This window comes from Psammomys obesus, unplaced genomic scaffold (assembly GCF_907164565.1).
Source record: "Psammomys obesus unplaced genomic scaffold, mPsaObe1.curated_primary_1811, whole genome shotgun sequence".
NCBI classification, from domain to species: domain Eukaryota; kingdom Metazoa; phylum Chordata; class Mammalia; order Rodentia; family Muridae; genus Psammomys; species Psammomys obesus.
Genome location: NW_026590699.1, coordinates 2,998,234 through 3,015,192, shown reverse-complemented (window position 1 = coordinate 3,015,192; position 16,959 = coordinate 2,998,234). Strand labels below are relative to the sequence as shown.

The following is a 16,959-nucleotide window of genomic DNA, read 5'->3' as shown; positions in this document are numbered from 1 at the left end:
GCACAATGGGGAGTCATGCCACAGACAAGAGAACACTTAAACACAAGTTTTACTTTGAAGATTGAGCCTTGGTGTTTTTGACACTGTGGGGCGGGGGGTCACTTCCTACTAAACTCCTTGACTGAATCTTTCTTAAACAGATATAACCCATTCCGCTAACTCAACATTGCTATCCAATAAAAAAAAAAACTAATATGAACTCAAACCTGTAGATGCAAACAGTCAGCATTTTCTTTTTTTTAATTAAATTTTTATTTTTTATATTAGTTACAGTTTGTTTACTTTGTATCCCAGCTGTGGCCCCTCCCTCATTCTCTCCCAATCCCATGCTCCCTCATCTCCTTCCTGCCCCTCTCTAAGTCTACTGATAGGGGAGGTCCTCCTCCCCTTCCATCTGACCCTAGCTTATCAGGTTTCTTCAGGACTGGCTGCAATGTCCTTCTCTGTGGTCTACCTAGGCTGTTTCTTCTTCAGGGAGGGGGGGAGGTCAAAGATCCAGCCAATGAGTTCATGTCACAGACAGTCCCTGTTCCCCTTACTAGGGAGGGATCCGACTTGGATATTGAACTGCCATGGGCTACATCCAAGCAGCGGTTCTAGGTTGGAGAAACAGTCTCAGAAAAGACCCCTGTTGCCGGTATATACTCACTTATAAGTAGATACTAGTCCTATAAGATAGGATAAACATTAAAATCTGTACACCTAAAGCAGATAAACAAGAAAGAGAACTCGGGGTAAGATGATCAACACTCACTTAGAAAGACAAATGGGATGGACATTGGAAGCAGAAGAAAACAAGTAACAGGACAGGAGCCTACCACAGAGGGCCTCTGAAAGACTCTATCTAGCAGAGTATCAAAGCAGCTGCTGAGACTCATAACCAAACCTTGGGCAGAGTGCAGAGAATCATATGAAAGAAGGGGGAGTTAGTAAGACCTGGGTGCTTATGAGAGATGAGACTGAAAGATGTTCTGCATTGGTAGTTAGGGCCTTACCAAGGGAAGGAATGCACAAACCATAGACATTAGCCAAATATTGCTGAACCTGTCACATCCTACAGGCAGAGAGGATCCAGGTCCAGGAGCCATGATGCATAAAGTAGCATAATGAATGAACTAATCCACTACCAGTTCACCCAAGAAGCAACTCCTAGCATTCCATGAGTGAGTTCTACCGGCAGACTCCCAAGGGGAGGGATGTTCTGCCAATGCACAAAAGACCACCTAAGCCTCACTCTGGTCAGGGCCTTTCCTATCACAGGCAAGGCTGTGACTTTTTTTTTCATGTATTCAACCTCTAAATCTTTGAACCTAGACCCCAGTTCTACAAGCTGCAGGAAGAGATAAGAAATCTATCTTCATGACATTTTTCATGGTAAAAAAAAAATAGCAACAAGAATGAAAAAAATGTCACATATCCAGCAAATGCTCCATAGATATCACCTCCCTCCTTCCTCTGGCCATTCCCTTTTAGATGTCCCACAGTGGGAACCCTGGGTGTCCCAAGATTCAAATACTTCCCAGGTCTGGACATTTGAATTCCCAATTCTACTCTGTGGTGAGAGAGGGCTTTAATACCATTGGTTCTCCCTCCCATATCTCTCTCTGCCTTTCTATGTCTCTGCCTCTCTCTGTGTCTCTGTCTCCTTCCCTTCCTCCTTCTCTGTCTCTGTCTCTCTGTCTCTGTTTCTCTCTCTCTCTCGGTGTGTGTTTGTGTGTACAGAAGAGCTCACCCATCCAGGCTTAAATGATTTTCTAGTAGTTGATATTGGATAGATTTCTCTACTGTTCTCCAACTTGATTCTGAGACAGTCTTTCAGTTAGCCTGGAAACCACCATTTTGGCTAGCAAGCCCCTGGGATCCTCCTACCTGTGACTTCCAATGCTAGGGTTACAGACATATGCCACCACTCAGAGATTTTACTTCAGTGCTGGTGGCCTAAACTCAGGTCCTAGAGCTGGACAGTAAAAATTTAACCCACTGAACCACTGACAGACCCAGCCCAATGCTGGAGAAAACTTCATTGAAGAAATAAAATAGCAAGTTCCAATTCTATGAGGAGTAAGACTAAGGAAGTTAAACACTTAAAATTTTCATATGAGCTGGGTGTAGTGGCACACACACAGCAATAGAGAGGTCTGGGCTACAGAGTGAGTTCCCAGTCAGGGATAGAGAGAGACTCTGTATCAAAAAACCAAAATTCCTTACTTTCTTGTATTTATGATATATTTTCCAAACTCAGTCTCAATAATTTGCTCACGAAGATTGCTTAGACATTTTCCCCCACAGCACTGAGTCATTCAAAACAAACATAAGCTTTAAGGCGTTTATCAGGGACAATAATATGTCCTTACAAGAAGGGGTTGATGAAAAAATAATGCTAGAAGCCAGACGTGGTAGCTCATACTCATAGGGGAGCCTGGGTAAAAACAACCCTGCAAGTTTGAGGCTAGCCTGGTCTACATCATGATTTCTGGGTTATCCACAGGAATATGTCAGTCTCCCCTACAGAAATGTCACTAGATGTGCACATGATGGTCCTGTCCTTATGGGTTACTGATCTGAGTTGAGAGTAGATGGCTTAGCAGGAAGCTTGACTCTGTTCACTGGGGTACTTGTGAGGGACATTTGATTTTCCTCAGACTGAATATCTGACTGAGTCTCTCTTATCTTTCTCGCCCTCCCCTTTTCTTTGAAGGGTGCATGATGAATTTCTTATACCAGAGCATCCATGTAAGAAGAAAATGATACTGCAAGGAGTCCTTGGAGTATGCCAGACACTTATACTAGAGCTTGCTGTGTTACTCAGGCCTCATAAGACTCATAAGGGACATGCGAGTCAAGAAACAAACATCAAAAACAACTTAATTGAGAACCACAGAGTTCTGGATATAAATGGGAGCTTTTTAATTTAATATATCATGCATGTAATTTTGAGGGGGAAAAGGTACCATTTCTCCATCGGCTCCATAATCCTCAGAAAGAAAAACTAAGAGGAGAACCCCACAGTTGCTGAGAACTCCAATAACATTCAGTGTAGGCAGAGCCAGCACCACCTTAGTAAGAAGATGTGCCGTGAGGCCCTCTCCATGGAAACATCACCACACCACACACCTGTCAGCTCCAGCTGCACCTGGGAGGCTGCGGTGAAGGTTGCGTTCACCTTGCTGCTGGTCGCATTGAACCAGTCCACAGTGAGAGTCGCAGGCTGTCTCTTTCCTAAATATTCATAATATCCCTTCCACACTGAGTTGATGAAAAATACATCAGAAGGAACTGTTGGTGGAAGCAGGGAAAAATCAGCATTAAGACAGGCACAGGCATAGAAATCTATACAATTTTTAAACACAGGAAAGCCTAAGACTGCCCAGCAAGAATGCTCAGCTAAGGATAGCATAAAGCCAAGGGTGACCTTGAACACTGTGTTCTAAGTGAAAAACACCAAAGGAAGAGGGAGGCCACATCTCACAGTGTGGGGCTGTCTCTGTGCTCCGGGATGTTATTTAGAAGCCTGACTGTGCTGCATGTGATGGACATGCCAGGTACAGAGGGCTCCGTAAGCTGGGCCTACCAGTGCTGCATTAGATTTAGCCAGTAAGAGATACATTCAACTGACCCCTGACTACTGCTGTTAAATCACTGTCCTCCAGATTTACTCTTTGACAGCCATGGGAAATCTGGAGGAAGTGACGCTGGTCATCTGTCAGGAGCTCCACTCCCAACAAACTTGCGCTACCCAGAACATGATGACTCCTGCCTTAAGACAAAAGGTATAACCATAGCTCAGACTCTCTGGTAATTTCTATGGGAAAAATATAGTCTAATTTTAATTTGAAAGACAGGCATGATAGTCTCGATTGTCCCTTTTATATAGGTTGCTTAAACACAGACAGAAAGGGAATTAAGATTATTATTATTTTTTTAGGTTTTAGTGTTTATTACACATAATAAATATGGTCTCTATATCTTCTTGGCAACAGTCCTGTGCAGACTCCTGTCCTCCTGATGACATTACTGTAAATCGGAACAGTGTAACAGCCTGTAAGTTCCCACTGCTGTTAGCACCAAGGCTTTTAGTGTTCTGTACCTTATAGCACATCTCTATTATTGAATTAGAAAAAAAATCAACTATAGGTAGGACGGGTCTTGAGAATGGTGGAGTTGTTGGGAAGAAATATTTATTTCTCTGTAAATATATAACGTTTAGCAAGTCTAATGATGTGAAAAGTGATGATGTCACGGGCACACAAACACCTATTCCCACGTCACGAGACCAGCCAAGCCTACAGAAACAAGACTGGCAATTTAATCATCATGGAAGAAGCCAGTCTGACAGTTGCCTGTGGCTTGAGTACAACTGACTTACTAATAAAGATAAGAATGGAATAACATTAAATTAATAAAACAACGTTAAATTAGTGTCTCAGCACAAGCACCTATGATACTTATAAATAACCAACATTAGACATTTCTATTTATAAATGGTCTCATCAGAGACCCTCATTTTAACCACGCCCCACAAAGTACCTTACTTTATGTTACTTAAGTCAATTGCCTTTAAAGTAAACAATTCTCCCCTAGGATCTGCTCAGTTGGGGACATTGTTGTATGTGGTGCAAATATTGCCCTGAGCCACCACTGGGGGTGCATTACCATGACAGGGCAGCCTGCCCGTGTAGAATTAGGAAGAACCTAGGGCTTAGACCGTATCTCAGCTTCTGAGTGGAGCTATGATCGTCAGTCATGGAGGAGGTGCCTTCTCAGATCATGATCCCACTACTGGTCACATGCAAGAATAAGACAAGGATTAGGGTGCTGAGCTACAGTACAATGGGGCACTCTGTCCAACCCCAGCTTTAACGATCTGTTCTCTTTAGAGAGAAGAATTGGCACACTGATGCTAATGTTCATGCCCGCAAAAGTGTTTGTAGCTATTTCAACATCTGTAACACGAAGTTGGCAAATAAAAATCAGGGGGAGAGTCGACAATAGCAAAAGCATATTGTGTTTAGCATTTCCCCATGGGTAAATGCTGCTTTGCAAAGTGTTGGTTTGTCATTGATTTATAAGTTATACTTAAGTAAGATGACTCAAAAGATCAAAGCATGTTTTTAATTCTCTTGTGTAGACTGGGAGAGTTCTCTACTCCCACTGGTAGTTTTTTTTTTTTTTTTGATGTTGTTGTTTGTTTTTTGTTTTGTTTTTTTTCCTAATCTGAGAATTAAAGGAGTAGGTAGCATTTTAAACTATCAGCATTGCAAATAGCCTTCCAGGTATAATCTGAAATAGAGTTTTATATCCAAGAAGCCAGGGCTAAAACATAAATAAGGAATCTGCTAATCAAATCATTTTGTATATTTACAGAGTTTTACTATTTCTGGTTAAAAGCAAAGTCAATCATGGCTCAAGACACAACTTAGGGATACGTTTTGTTCAATCAAAGCACATTTAAATTTCTAATACAGATTCACTGTGCAGATGGTTTCCAACTGTGATTCCTTTCCTTAGAACAGCATGGTGACTATTGAATTCTCCACATGACACATTTAGCAAGGGGCCATATATGAAGGCAGGCTATAATGTTCATTCTAGAAGGCAGAGGATTTCTGAATTATGGAGATACTAGGAAAAAATAGGGCTCCACATTTGAACTGCTCGAATAACGACTTTTAAGCTGTCAAATGCCTTGTGTGTGCTAACTCCCTTGAGGAGGGGGGTTGCAACCCTATTTATAAGGCTCTCCATCATACCACATGTGGGGTCAAAAAGCCCAATGTGTCTTCTAATGAAGCCCTGTGATTATGTGGTGACATTGCACTAACAAGCCACTAGGGTGAAGGGAATAGAGATGAGCGCAGGCGTGGTGCTTTAAGGTGGACCAACAGATTCAGAAAGTTAAATCCTAAAAGTAGTTTCAATGTGCAGGGCTGAGGACAAATCAGTTTGACTGGAAGCTAGAACTCGTCTGGTATACAAACCTGGAGTTTTAGTAACTGTTTCATTAACTTCTCTCACTCCTTTACCTACAAGTAAAAAAACAAATTATCATTTTCAAAAACATTTATTTTTGGGGGGTATCAGGTCGAAAAAAAATGTCAAATTGAAGCTATTCTTCTTTTTCCTGGACTTTTAAAAAATGTACAAAATATTGTATGCATAAACACTTTAGACCCGGGTATTTACAGCAGAATCTCCTTTGTTTGTGGAAATGCTGAGCTTGGCGGCTGGCCCCGTGTTTGTGCCTCTGGTGTGAAGGTGTGCACTGAAGGTGCTACAACAGAGAGCCTTGCAAATGAGGGTGGCCAAGGGCGACTTCCTGACAGCAGCCTCTGAGTGGACACTGCCTCTACCAAGAGGAAATATTCCAAGTGAGGAGAATGTTACAATCCCTCCTTGTCTAATCCCATCAGATCTGTAAATGTATAAGTTAGTACTGAAGACTGTCATCACTCTTCCCACATACATTGTTGAATCTGATCAAAGTTAGATTTCTAAGCTCTCGGCTCTTACAGCATCATACTAAACTACAAGCTATTTTTCCAAATATTTGTTATCCCCTATTTATGATAAGGAATGAGACTGTAACTGACAACTCTGAACAAATGGGCTCCAGGAAATTCAAGCTAAAGTTGGGGAACCTTGGTGCTCCGAGATGCCTGCCCCCATTCCCCAGGGACTGTCACATAGGGTGTGCTGGGTCCGATGCTGTTGGCTTTTTACATCAGACCCAACCCAGACTCAGCCCTCCCCTGAGCAAACACATGCACTTGTGAGTGATGAAAGCCACTGTTTCTGTGCTAAGCCTGTCTGCAATTTTAAACAGGAGAACCAATATCAGTAACAGAGAAAACAGGTGTTTTACCACCCAGTGGCTGTGGTCTTAAAAATAACACAGGTTATTTTACACATTCTCAGATTGTTGATGACTTCTAATGACTCATCCTATTTTAAAGAAATGCATTTTCTGATACCATTAGTGCACATTGTCCTCTTAACTAGGAATGTTTGTTTTTTTTCATCCTCTGTAGCTTTCCTCTTTAGCTCAAAATTCAGTTAGTAACGAAGACTATGTGTCCATCTAATCCTGGCCCTGTGTGAGACACTTACATGTCCACACACACAGATCCAGCACTGTGGATCACTGTTGCTCCATTACGATGTCACTTGAGGGTCTCCTGGCCTGCACACTAGCCTGACCATAGGGGCAGCTCTCCCTTGCTCTTTACATCTGTACTTCACACCTTGACCAGGGACTTACTTTTACAAACAGGTGATTTTCCTGTCCATTTCATATCTGCTTTACACGTCCTGTGTTCAGATCCACCAGCAAGGAAAAATCCCGGATGGCACGTGTAGACTAAAGTGTAGCCAAAGGCTGGAAGATCGATGGCTCTCACATCTGCATGGGCTGGGGTCTCTGGCTGCCTGCAGGCATGGGCTGAAAAGGAATTCACTCCGTTACAAAGCAGTGGGACTCCCTGTTCGCCATGAAACTACTACATTACAGATGTCCATAGGAACTAACAGAGAAAACACCTACATAGGGTTAGGGATTACATATGTGAGATATATGTACACACATACAACATGTTTATATATACATATATACACACATATATATCCATACACATATATGTGTATACTTATGTGTATAAATTTAGAGGCAGATCCTAGCTTTGATAAAAACAGAATACTATGGCAAAATATAAGAGAAATATTAAAAGTCCTAAGTGGGGGCAGGGCTGGAGAGATGGCTCAGTGGTTTAGAGCACTGTCTGCTCTTCCAACCGACCAGGGTTCAATTCTCAGTACCCACATGGCAGCTCACAACTACTGTCTGTAATGCCAATTCCAAGGGATCTGACACCTTCACATTAATGCACATCAAATAAAGTAAAAAAAAATGCTAAGTGGGCAGGAGAGATGGCTCAGTGTAAAGGATAACTTGCAATTCTTTAAAAGCCCTTAATAACCATTCCAATAAGCTAACATATGTGGACCATTGCATACTCAGATATATGTTTTGATTCTTGTCGAGTGACATCGATTATATTTATGGCTTAACAAAATGAATGTTAAAATCTGATGTGTTTTAGAAGTTTAATTATAAAATTATAAGTTCTTATTTTTTTTTAAAGAACTATAAATTGGGAAAAAATAACCTTGCCTTTTAAGCCCCACAAGTGTCTTCAATTAAGGATTTGGAAGAGGAATATAAAACAAGCCTGCCATTTTACAGCTGTGAATTTAGTTGCTTTAAGTATTAATAGTAGTTGACATTTTAGCAAGATTTCAATCTTTATTTCTACATTATAGCAAGCTTCACAACACACATACACACACCTATGTGGGTGGGTGTATAACACACACTATGTACACGGCTTTTCCACATGGCTGAGTACTGCACGAGATATGTTAGCTTTGAAATAAGTGCACACCTGATTACTCTGACAAAGAAATACACAATAAATTCCGCCTTGCCTGCCATTACAATAACTTTTCAAGCACTCAGCTAACGCTTTTATGGCCAACATAGCGAGGCACAGGGTTGCCTATGCTCTGTGGTGGGTGACATGAATCGTTTAATTCACATTCCCACATTACTTTCTCATTCTCACGGATGAATCACAAAGTAAAATTCCCTCCATCCATCACTGTTGAAATGATCAGCTGTTATACACTTCCAGGGCATTTCTAGCTGAACCACCACACTGAGTCTCGGGCTATATCCTTGGTTTGGTAAATGGAGCATAAACAGATGGAGAGATGACTACATGCTCAGGATCTTCTGCCAAGCATTGCCAAGCTTGAAGTCTTTCCTTGTCTTGGGTTTCTCGCATTTGCCTCACTTACCCTGGGAACCTAGTTCTATGTTGTCTGCTGTCTACTTTTACTCACTCCCCTAACCCCCAGAAGTTTTTGATGCTTCAGATCTTGGGGCTGAAGATCACTACCACCAAGCCCTCATCTTTGTTGGTTTGACTAGTCTAGGAACCTTAGGAGCATTTTGAGAAATACACAAATTTAGAATTAGAGGATGAGAAAGAAACAACACAAGCTCACTTCTCTTCCTGGCTTCCCTGGAAGCCGAGCTCTTGGCAGACACTTTGCCATGGAGGAAGAACACGCACTTACGTATGCACTCTGTCTGGATCCCACTCCATGTCAGGTTTGCAAGGCAGGTCCGTGTGGTGGAGCCTTGGATGTGGTAACCCTTCCTGCACCTGAAGAACACAGTGCTTCCAACCTGAAGAGAGAAGGAAGAGGGCTGCAGAGGAAGGACAGCACCCCAGGACCAGGGAAGGTGTACCAACCATCCTTGTACTGAGCCACCGTGGGGATCAGCTTGCAGTGTCTAGATGCATGGCAGAGCATCACACTCCAAAGGGACTATGTGCTGAGTACTGGCGGTTAAGGAAGAGGGAGCAGGAGCAAGATCTGACAATCAACATGTTTATCTGGGTAGAGAGAGTATGTTTTAGCATGATAGCAAATGCCTGTAATTTAGAAGGTTCTAATGAAGAATGGGTACTAATTGGAGAGAAATAACAGCCTGCCTACTTCCAATCAGGGGTGGCTTCTACTGGATATGACCTCTCAGGGTTCATGGTGACACACTGACAGAATGTACCAGTAGGTAGAGGAGGAGAGTCCTACCATTTCCTGGCAGAAGAAACCACAGCACTGTGTTTGGGAAAGCAGCTTCAGCTGGATGTGCCAATCTGTGGTAGCTGACGAGGTGTCTGATCTGAGCTCTGACTGAATGGGATAAGGCTGACGAGATAATCACAGACACTCTCTCCACATACACAATTTGTATGGGGCAAGTAGGAAAGTTCCAGAACTTGAGCGTGCTTCATGGTGCTGGCACTCCAGCACACAGCTCAAGAAAACAAGCATCTGGTTCTAGTGAAAGAGAAACTAGACCCAGGGGAGGCTGCATCTCCCAGGTTCAGCCATAGCTTTGAAATGCCATATCCATATCTTTTTTAAAAGACAGAGGGGCATGTTGTTAGGAGCTGTCCGTTATTAATTCGCCTTGAGGAATTTCTCCATCTTTTTCAGCTTCTTGTGTGCGTCCAAGGAACACAGCTACTTCTTGCATCTCTGTGACTGTAGGTCATGCCCAGATAGGCTAAGACCAACAGTAAGGTGAGCCAATGAGAACAGCAGCCATTTATTTTCTAAATTACCAGTAATTTGGAACTGAACATTTACCTTTCAGAAGGCATTTGTCTGAAGCCTGAGGCCATACCCGGATCATAATACAAACTGTGCTTGTATTCTCATCTACTGTGAGAATTACTCTGTGAGACACCAAAAAGAAGTGGCAAAAGAGAAGAAAAGAAAAAAAAAAGATGGATAGAATTGGTAAAAATGGGAACACTTGAGTGCTCCTGAAAGAAAAGACTTTTATTCCAAATAGAAGGGGTGATTTACTTGAAAACAGCAAACACATCTAACTTTGGGTATCTGAGTTAGGTCACAGGGGGCCAGGTGTCATTTGAGGAAATCACACTTAGGGTGGCTGATGCTTGCCAGATCAAATTTGTCATCTTTCATTTGAGTCATCTTTCCATTAACTGTATTAACAATGCACAACATTATTAGAGGCAACAAGGATGGCCCAAAATGATATGCATTTGCCAACAATCCAAGGTACTTTACAAGTTCACACAGAGAATGGATATCATGGCAGAGCTTGGTGTAGGGGCTGGAACACAGTTCTTCTGGTTTTGCTTTTTTTTTCTGGACATGTGTATCAATGGCTAACTCCTCAAAGGGAGTTTTCTGTGTGTCAGTGACAAGTCAATCTGACTTGATAATTGTCCTTTTTGTCACTAAACCAAAAGTGTAGAGTCATGTGTACCTCCCAATGAAAATTAATATAGACACTGGCACCATGCTAACAAAGAGAGTCACAGGCTCCTGTGGAGAAGTCCTGAGAAAATGGATTTTCTATGCAAAAATATAATATAAATAAGCTAAGAGATAATCAATGTACACAGATGATTGCCATCATCTTGGTTTCACGAAGATGAAAATGATAATGAAGATGAAAAAGATACAGAAAATGATAATGAAGTACCTCGTATCCTTTAGAGCTATTCTGTATTCCAAAGTGGGGAGTACCGGGGTCTGGGCAGGCAGTGTGTGCTGGATCTGCAATACACAATTAAAAATAAGTTATAATACCTTTATTGAAAGATCTTGCAAATTTAGAATATATTTTCAAATGCACATGGTATTTATATGAATTGTTGAAATAAGTGGCTGCATTTATCTCCTCTGACATCCTTGTTGCTTCATCAATTCGGAGTACATTTGCATATTCACATCTAATCTCCATATTTGTTTCTATTTGAGAATAGGCCATCATTTCTCACTCTCTCCAGTAAGTCCCTCTGCTCACAGATACTTGTTCCTGGATATTTAAGTCTCTCCAATCATTTTTCTGCTCTAATCTTTTGGTTTGTAGAGATTTATTTCATGGTCATCACAGTTGTTTATCCATATTAGTTAGTCCCTGTTTTTCTTAAGTGTTTTTAAGTTCTTAATTATTCTTAAGTTTTCAAAATGAAAAAAAACATATAATATTCAAGTGGAAGCTTCCAGAAGCTTGTGGGGTGTTTTTCAAACATATGGGATAGAACTGGAGAAATGGCTACACTGTAGCTCATCCCAGGTGCTTACACAGAGTAACACAGATACTGTTTTTAAAGTTTATTTTTTTTACCGTGCCCCTTGGCAAGTCCACTAATGAGGGAGGGAGGGAGGGACTGGGAGGGAATGAGGGATTGGGACACGGCTGGGATACAGAGTTAATAAAATGTAACTGATAAGAAAAAAATAAAATTAAAAAAAAAACAAAAAAAGGAAAAAAAATACCTCTTATACACATATATGTATGAAATTATCAAGGAACAGATAAATATAGAAAAAGGAAAAAAAAAGTTTATTTTTTCCTTGTCCTGAGGATGTACTAATGTACTGAGAAGTCTGGAGAGGGTAGGCGCAGTTAATGCAGAGCTGTCTGCCATGCAGCACTTAAGAAAAATGGCAGGAGATACCCCCAGAGTTAGAATAAAAAGTTTCATGGAAATTATTTCTAATGTTGTCTTTAGTTTTAAGCATAAAACAATTTGATTTCTTAGAAAATTTCCCAGGTTCAACTTATTAATTACTTTACTGTAAATTTGCATAAGAGCCTTAGTAAATGTGTCTGGTTAGTATTAATTAACAGGAAGAGCAGCCTTTCTGCTACGGGAAGTTTGCTAGGGAATGGTAATAGCTGCACCATTCAGAACAGTCTTCCCTCAGTGACAAAGCTGCAAACTGAGCTGGCTGGAGACAGAGATGCTCAGGATGGGAAGAATCTGTCAGAACACCAGCATGCTCGTGACTCAGTTCACATGGCTTGAAGGAGGTTGAACGTTACTCATCTGTTCCGATTATGATTACTTTGACCAGGTCCTTGAATAGGGCTGTAGGGTAAAGGTCAGAGGCCACTTTCTAGTTTGAAAACCTACCCAACCTCACAATCCTTGGGCCCCCAACCCACCAATTCCAGAGCCTGAAATTCCACCAATCCCTGTACCCCAACACCCACCCATCACTGACCCTCAAATCCCTAGGACTGTCTTAAAATCTCATCACTTTCCACCCCAGAAATTTCCACACTGGAAAATCCTCCACTAACCCCATATAAGCCTGTCCCCAGCATAGGTCCCTGCTGCTTCCTGCCTAAGCTCAGGTAGCCACCCTCGTACGTCTTTCCCAATAAATCTTTGAGGTTTGTTATGTGTGTGACTTTGTGGTATTTCTTGGCTCCTGACTGACAGGGTGTCTTTTCCTTCAGAGATGTAACACTTGCATAGAGGAGATCTTCCCCTGTTAGAGATGTCACACTTTCATTGGTGAAGCCTTTCCCCTCACAGCTGCAATGCCTCCAATGGGAAAGCCTTTCCCTTCAGAGCTACAACACAAGGACACCATCTATGACACACCCACAAATGAGTCTTTGTAGTAATGTCTCTTCATTCCTCAGCCCCCCTTCCCGCATCCTCAGCTGTGGAAATGCGTTACCTATACAAGTAGGCTGGACCCCACTCCACGTGCCATCGGCCTGGCAGGTTCTCCTGGAGGAGCCCACTAACACAAATGGGGGCTTGCATTGGATGAAGACCTCAGACTTAAAGGTGAAACTTTTCCCGCTGAGCCGTCCCTCTGCCGGAGTGCCAGGATCGCCACAGAATACAGCTGGGGAAATAAATAGGACAGGTCAGCACTCAGCATGTTTGGACCAGACTACCCTCTTAATCCTGTTTAGATATTATGGATTCTTCAGAGTTTGCTCTAAGCCAGCATACTCCTAAGGAGAAGGCACTGAAATAGCTAGTGTTGTGTTGATGGGTAACTTTACGTTCAAAACGTCTAAAATCTCTGCGCTTAAGAGAACTGTAAAGCTAATTAGACCTCCAACTGTCAAAGGCTATTAGGGGTTAAATTTTTACTTCCCGTTTCTGCTTCTGTAAATAAGCTTTGCAGGGTCTGACCTTCTGCTTGCAAGAACAACTTGTAACTTTGTATTCTTTGCTTTTATAAATCCCTGACTGAGGAGGCTGGGTGCTGTATTCTGGAATCCCTGGTGGTGGGGGGGTGCAGATCTGGCTTCAGTTTCTACATAAATGGCTCTTTGTTAAAATATATTAATGGTCAGACTGATGAATCTCTGAGGGACCCCAGACATAGAACAGCACCTGCCCTTTTATGCTCAAGGCTCAGCCTTTACACAATCTGACCAGTTACACATCTCTACTCTGCTGGAAGTGCCCCTGGAGTGAGCAGGATCACAGGACACACATCACAGTAGGACTTACGCAGGCACTGAGGGACTTCTCCTTTCCACACTCCATGCCCTTCACAGGACAGGATGGCCGAGTGGGAGAGCTGGTAACCGTCCACACAGCTGTAGCTTATGCTGGCACCCCAGCGGAAGTCTGATCCCTCCACCTTCCCGTGTGGCACCAGGGGAGGCTGGTTGCATAGGACAGCTGTTGCCAAGAACAAACAGGTCAAACACTGATCGGTGTGGCAGCAGGGCTGTTTATGTCCACTCCTCCCCCTACCACATCTTTTACTGTGCCTCTTACCACAACTCTGATCACAGCTGGTGCCACAGCCCCCATCCTAGATCTTGCCATCGATCATGCCACCACAGCACCTAAGGGAGTGCGTTGCGCTTGCAGAGGAGCCAAGTTGGGTTTCGAGCACCCGTGTTGGGGGCTTACAGCCACTCATGATTCCAGCTCCAGAGGATCTAACACCTCTGGTATCCTCAGACACCTGTATCTATGTCCCTGCAGCCACATCTTCCACTCTGCCTCCTCTCATGGTTTCCCCAGGGATCACTAAGTCCTTTTGAAACAGAAATAACTACTGGCACAAAACATTAACAACACGAGAGTTTTTCTCCACTTATCTCTGCCTTAGCTCAGACTGAATATGTAAAATAACAATGAAGTAAAAATACAAAGCAACTCAGAATGAGACAGGATCAGATCCTTTGTGATGGTCACACACATGGCCAAAGAAAGAAAACACCTAACTTTGCCATTTTATTCCTCATATTAAGAACAAATCTAAGGAGGACTTGGTCACATGACATCAGTAACACCTTTGGATTATCTTACAGATGGTAAGATTTTTCTCCTGGCATCCATAATTTATTTACTTAAAGGTAGCATATAGTTTACCCAAAAATGTTCATGCACTTATGAATAATGATTTTTCTAAAGATTTTAATTACATGTGTTTTTGTGTGCCTAGGTGTATCTGGGTACAGATGTCTGAGGATGTCAGAGGTGTTGGATCCTCTGAATCTGAAGTCACAAGTGGTTGTAAGCCTTTGCCATGGGTGTTAGGAAATGAACTTTTCTCTTCTGTGAGGGCAATGCACTTTCTTAGGCAATGAACCATCTCCCTAGACACCCCAAATGACTTCTAGAAAAATGAATTCATAAACGAATAAACATGCTTCTGTGAAATGACACTTGCTAGAGTTTTGGAGTTCATCCACTCTCTGTGGTGATGGCTGATCGGCCCATCCTTCCCCGACTCCAGAGGTCACTGTAAAACGGGAAGTGTCTCTAAGCCACACGTGAAAATTCACTCTGCAGATGAGAGCTTCCTGACTTGGGAACCAACGGCAGAAGGCAGCAAGAAGAGGACAGGCTTGCAAGTATGTGTACTCACACATTGGCTCCGGGGGTAGCACATGCTGGCACACCCCAGTCGCCATGCAGGTAGAAGAGTGCCCTGGTTCTGACACTGGACCTTCTGTCCATTCAGTCATTTGCGCAGTAAATACTTCTTGAGAACTTGTCAGAGCTGACCGGAGGAACATGTGTTGGTACAAGGGGACTATCCTGAGAAAGGCTCTAGGTAAACATGTAAATAGTGGGGAAAAGGCCAAGTTGGAGTGGAAAATGGGGGGAGGGGGGCCTGATGCTAACTATGAGTATGACAGGTGTTACTTAAAGAGACATAGTTACTTAAAGAGAGAAGCAGCCAGAGTGTGCGATCATCAATTCTCACTGTGAACCTTTGACCCTACCCTGTCCAACACAGCTGAACAGTGTCATGACACATTCATTGGTGCCTGTTACAAAGCAAATGAGATGCTGAGTGAACAATGAAGTAAAAGAGAGTGGGAAATCCTTAGAAACACCAGGAAGAACAATGCTAACCCAACAGTGTGTCCTGTCACAGACGGGGGATGGGGACGAGCTGTGGCCATCAAGAACTCAGGGATCCTCACAATGAATTCACAAGCCTCCTTCAGAGACCTTCCCAAACACACCCTCTAGAGCAGTGGTTCTCAGCCTGTGGGTGGTAACCCCAAGTTGGTGGGGTCAATCGACCCTTTCACAGTGGTCGCCTAAGACCATGGGAAAACACAGATTCAATCCATAACAGTAGCACAATTACAGTTATGAGGTAGCAACAAAAATGATTTTATGGTTGGAGGTCACCACAACATGAAGAACTGTATTAACGGACTGCAGCATTAGAAGGTTGAGGAGCATTACTCTAAAACTAGGGTGAGCCACCGGGGCCTTACCTTCTCCACTCAGGGAGAAGTGGAGAACTTCTAAGCTTGAGCCATTTATTGTAACCCCTCCATGACTCAATCTCGCCATCTATAAAACTGCTACCAGTCAATCAGGAAAATAAAATGAGTAGATATTCACAAATAGGTTGAGAGGAATTCCAGTGACTCCTGGCTTCTGAAGCACAGCTTCATAAGCACAAGTGAACACAGCACAATCTTTTAAAGACTTCTAAACCTGTCCACAATGGCAAATAAATGGTGGTGCATACCTTTGCAGAGGGGCCGGCTCTGATTCCATGTGCCATCTTTGGTACAGCGTATGGTGGGTGACGTTGAGGGCTCCATCAGGTAGCCAGGGTTACACTGATAGCTCACTGTCTTGTTGAAAGTGAAGTCTGTCCCAAACTGGATGCCATTGGGCACTGTGCCAGGATCCCCACAACTGATGACTAAGAAGCAGATAGCAGAAAAGAGAGGTGCAAATTAGCACAATAGAAACCAAACTCTGAGATACAGAGCTCAGATTCTACAGACCTACAGCCAACAGGCTGTGTTTGGATTGCTGCCCTATTGATAGGTGGCAGTATGGATGCCCTCCTTGGTGTTCCTGATGAGGACATAGCCACAGCTACAGGCAAGAACAAACAGCTTATTTCTTTTTAAAGTGGGTGGTCTGAAGCTAAAGAGGCCTTGCCTTTCTCTACCATTCTTCCTTAATTACACCATTCAAATAACTTTCATCTGTAAAAGATAAATAAGCAGAACCTTTGTTTTTGTTCTTGTTTTGTTTTCTGGATATGTGTGTGTGTGTGTGTGTGTGTGTGTGTGTGTGTGTGTGTGTGTGT

At 42.7% G+C, this 16,959-nt stretch overlaps 1 protein-coding gene across 1 annotated transcript in view; it reads right to left on the bottom strand.

Annotated features, from left to right (window-relative positions):
• Positions 1-16,959, bottom strand: part of Csmd1 (CUB and Sushi multiple domains 1) — a 1,555,059-nt gene that overhangs the window by 12,247 nt on the left and 1,525,853 nt on the right. The window contains exons 59-66 of the mRNA XM_055608400.1: positions 16,384-16,563; positions 13,881-14,054; positions 13,087-13,260; positions 11,090-11,163; positions 9,136-9,247; positions 7,259-7,438; positions 5,979-6,023; positions 3,115-3,276 (exon numbers count right to left, since the gene is read on the bottom strand). Coding sequence (XP_055464375.1) covers positions 3,115-3,276; positions 5,979-6,023; positions 7,259-7,438; positions 9,136-9,247; positions 11,090-11,163; positions 13,087-13,260; positions 13,881-14,054; positions 16,384-16,563 — 1,101 coding nt within the window. The remainder of the gene's footprint in view (positions 1-3,114; positions 3,277-5,978; positions 6,024-7,258; positions 7,439-9,135; positions 9,248-11,089; positions 11,164-13,086; positions 13,261-13,880; positions 14,055-16,383; positions 16,564-16,959) is intronic.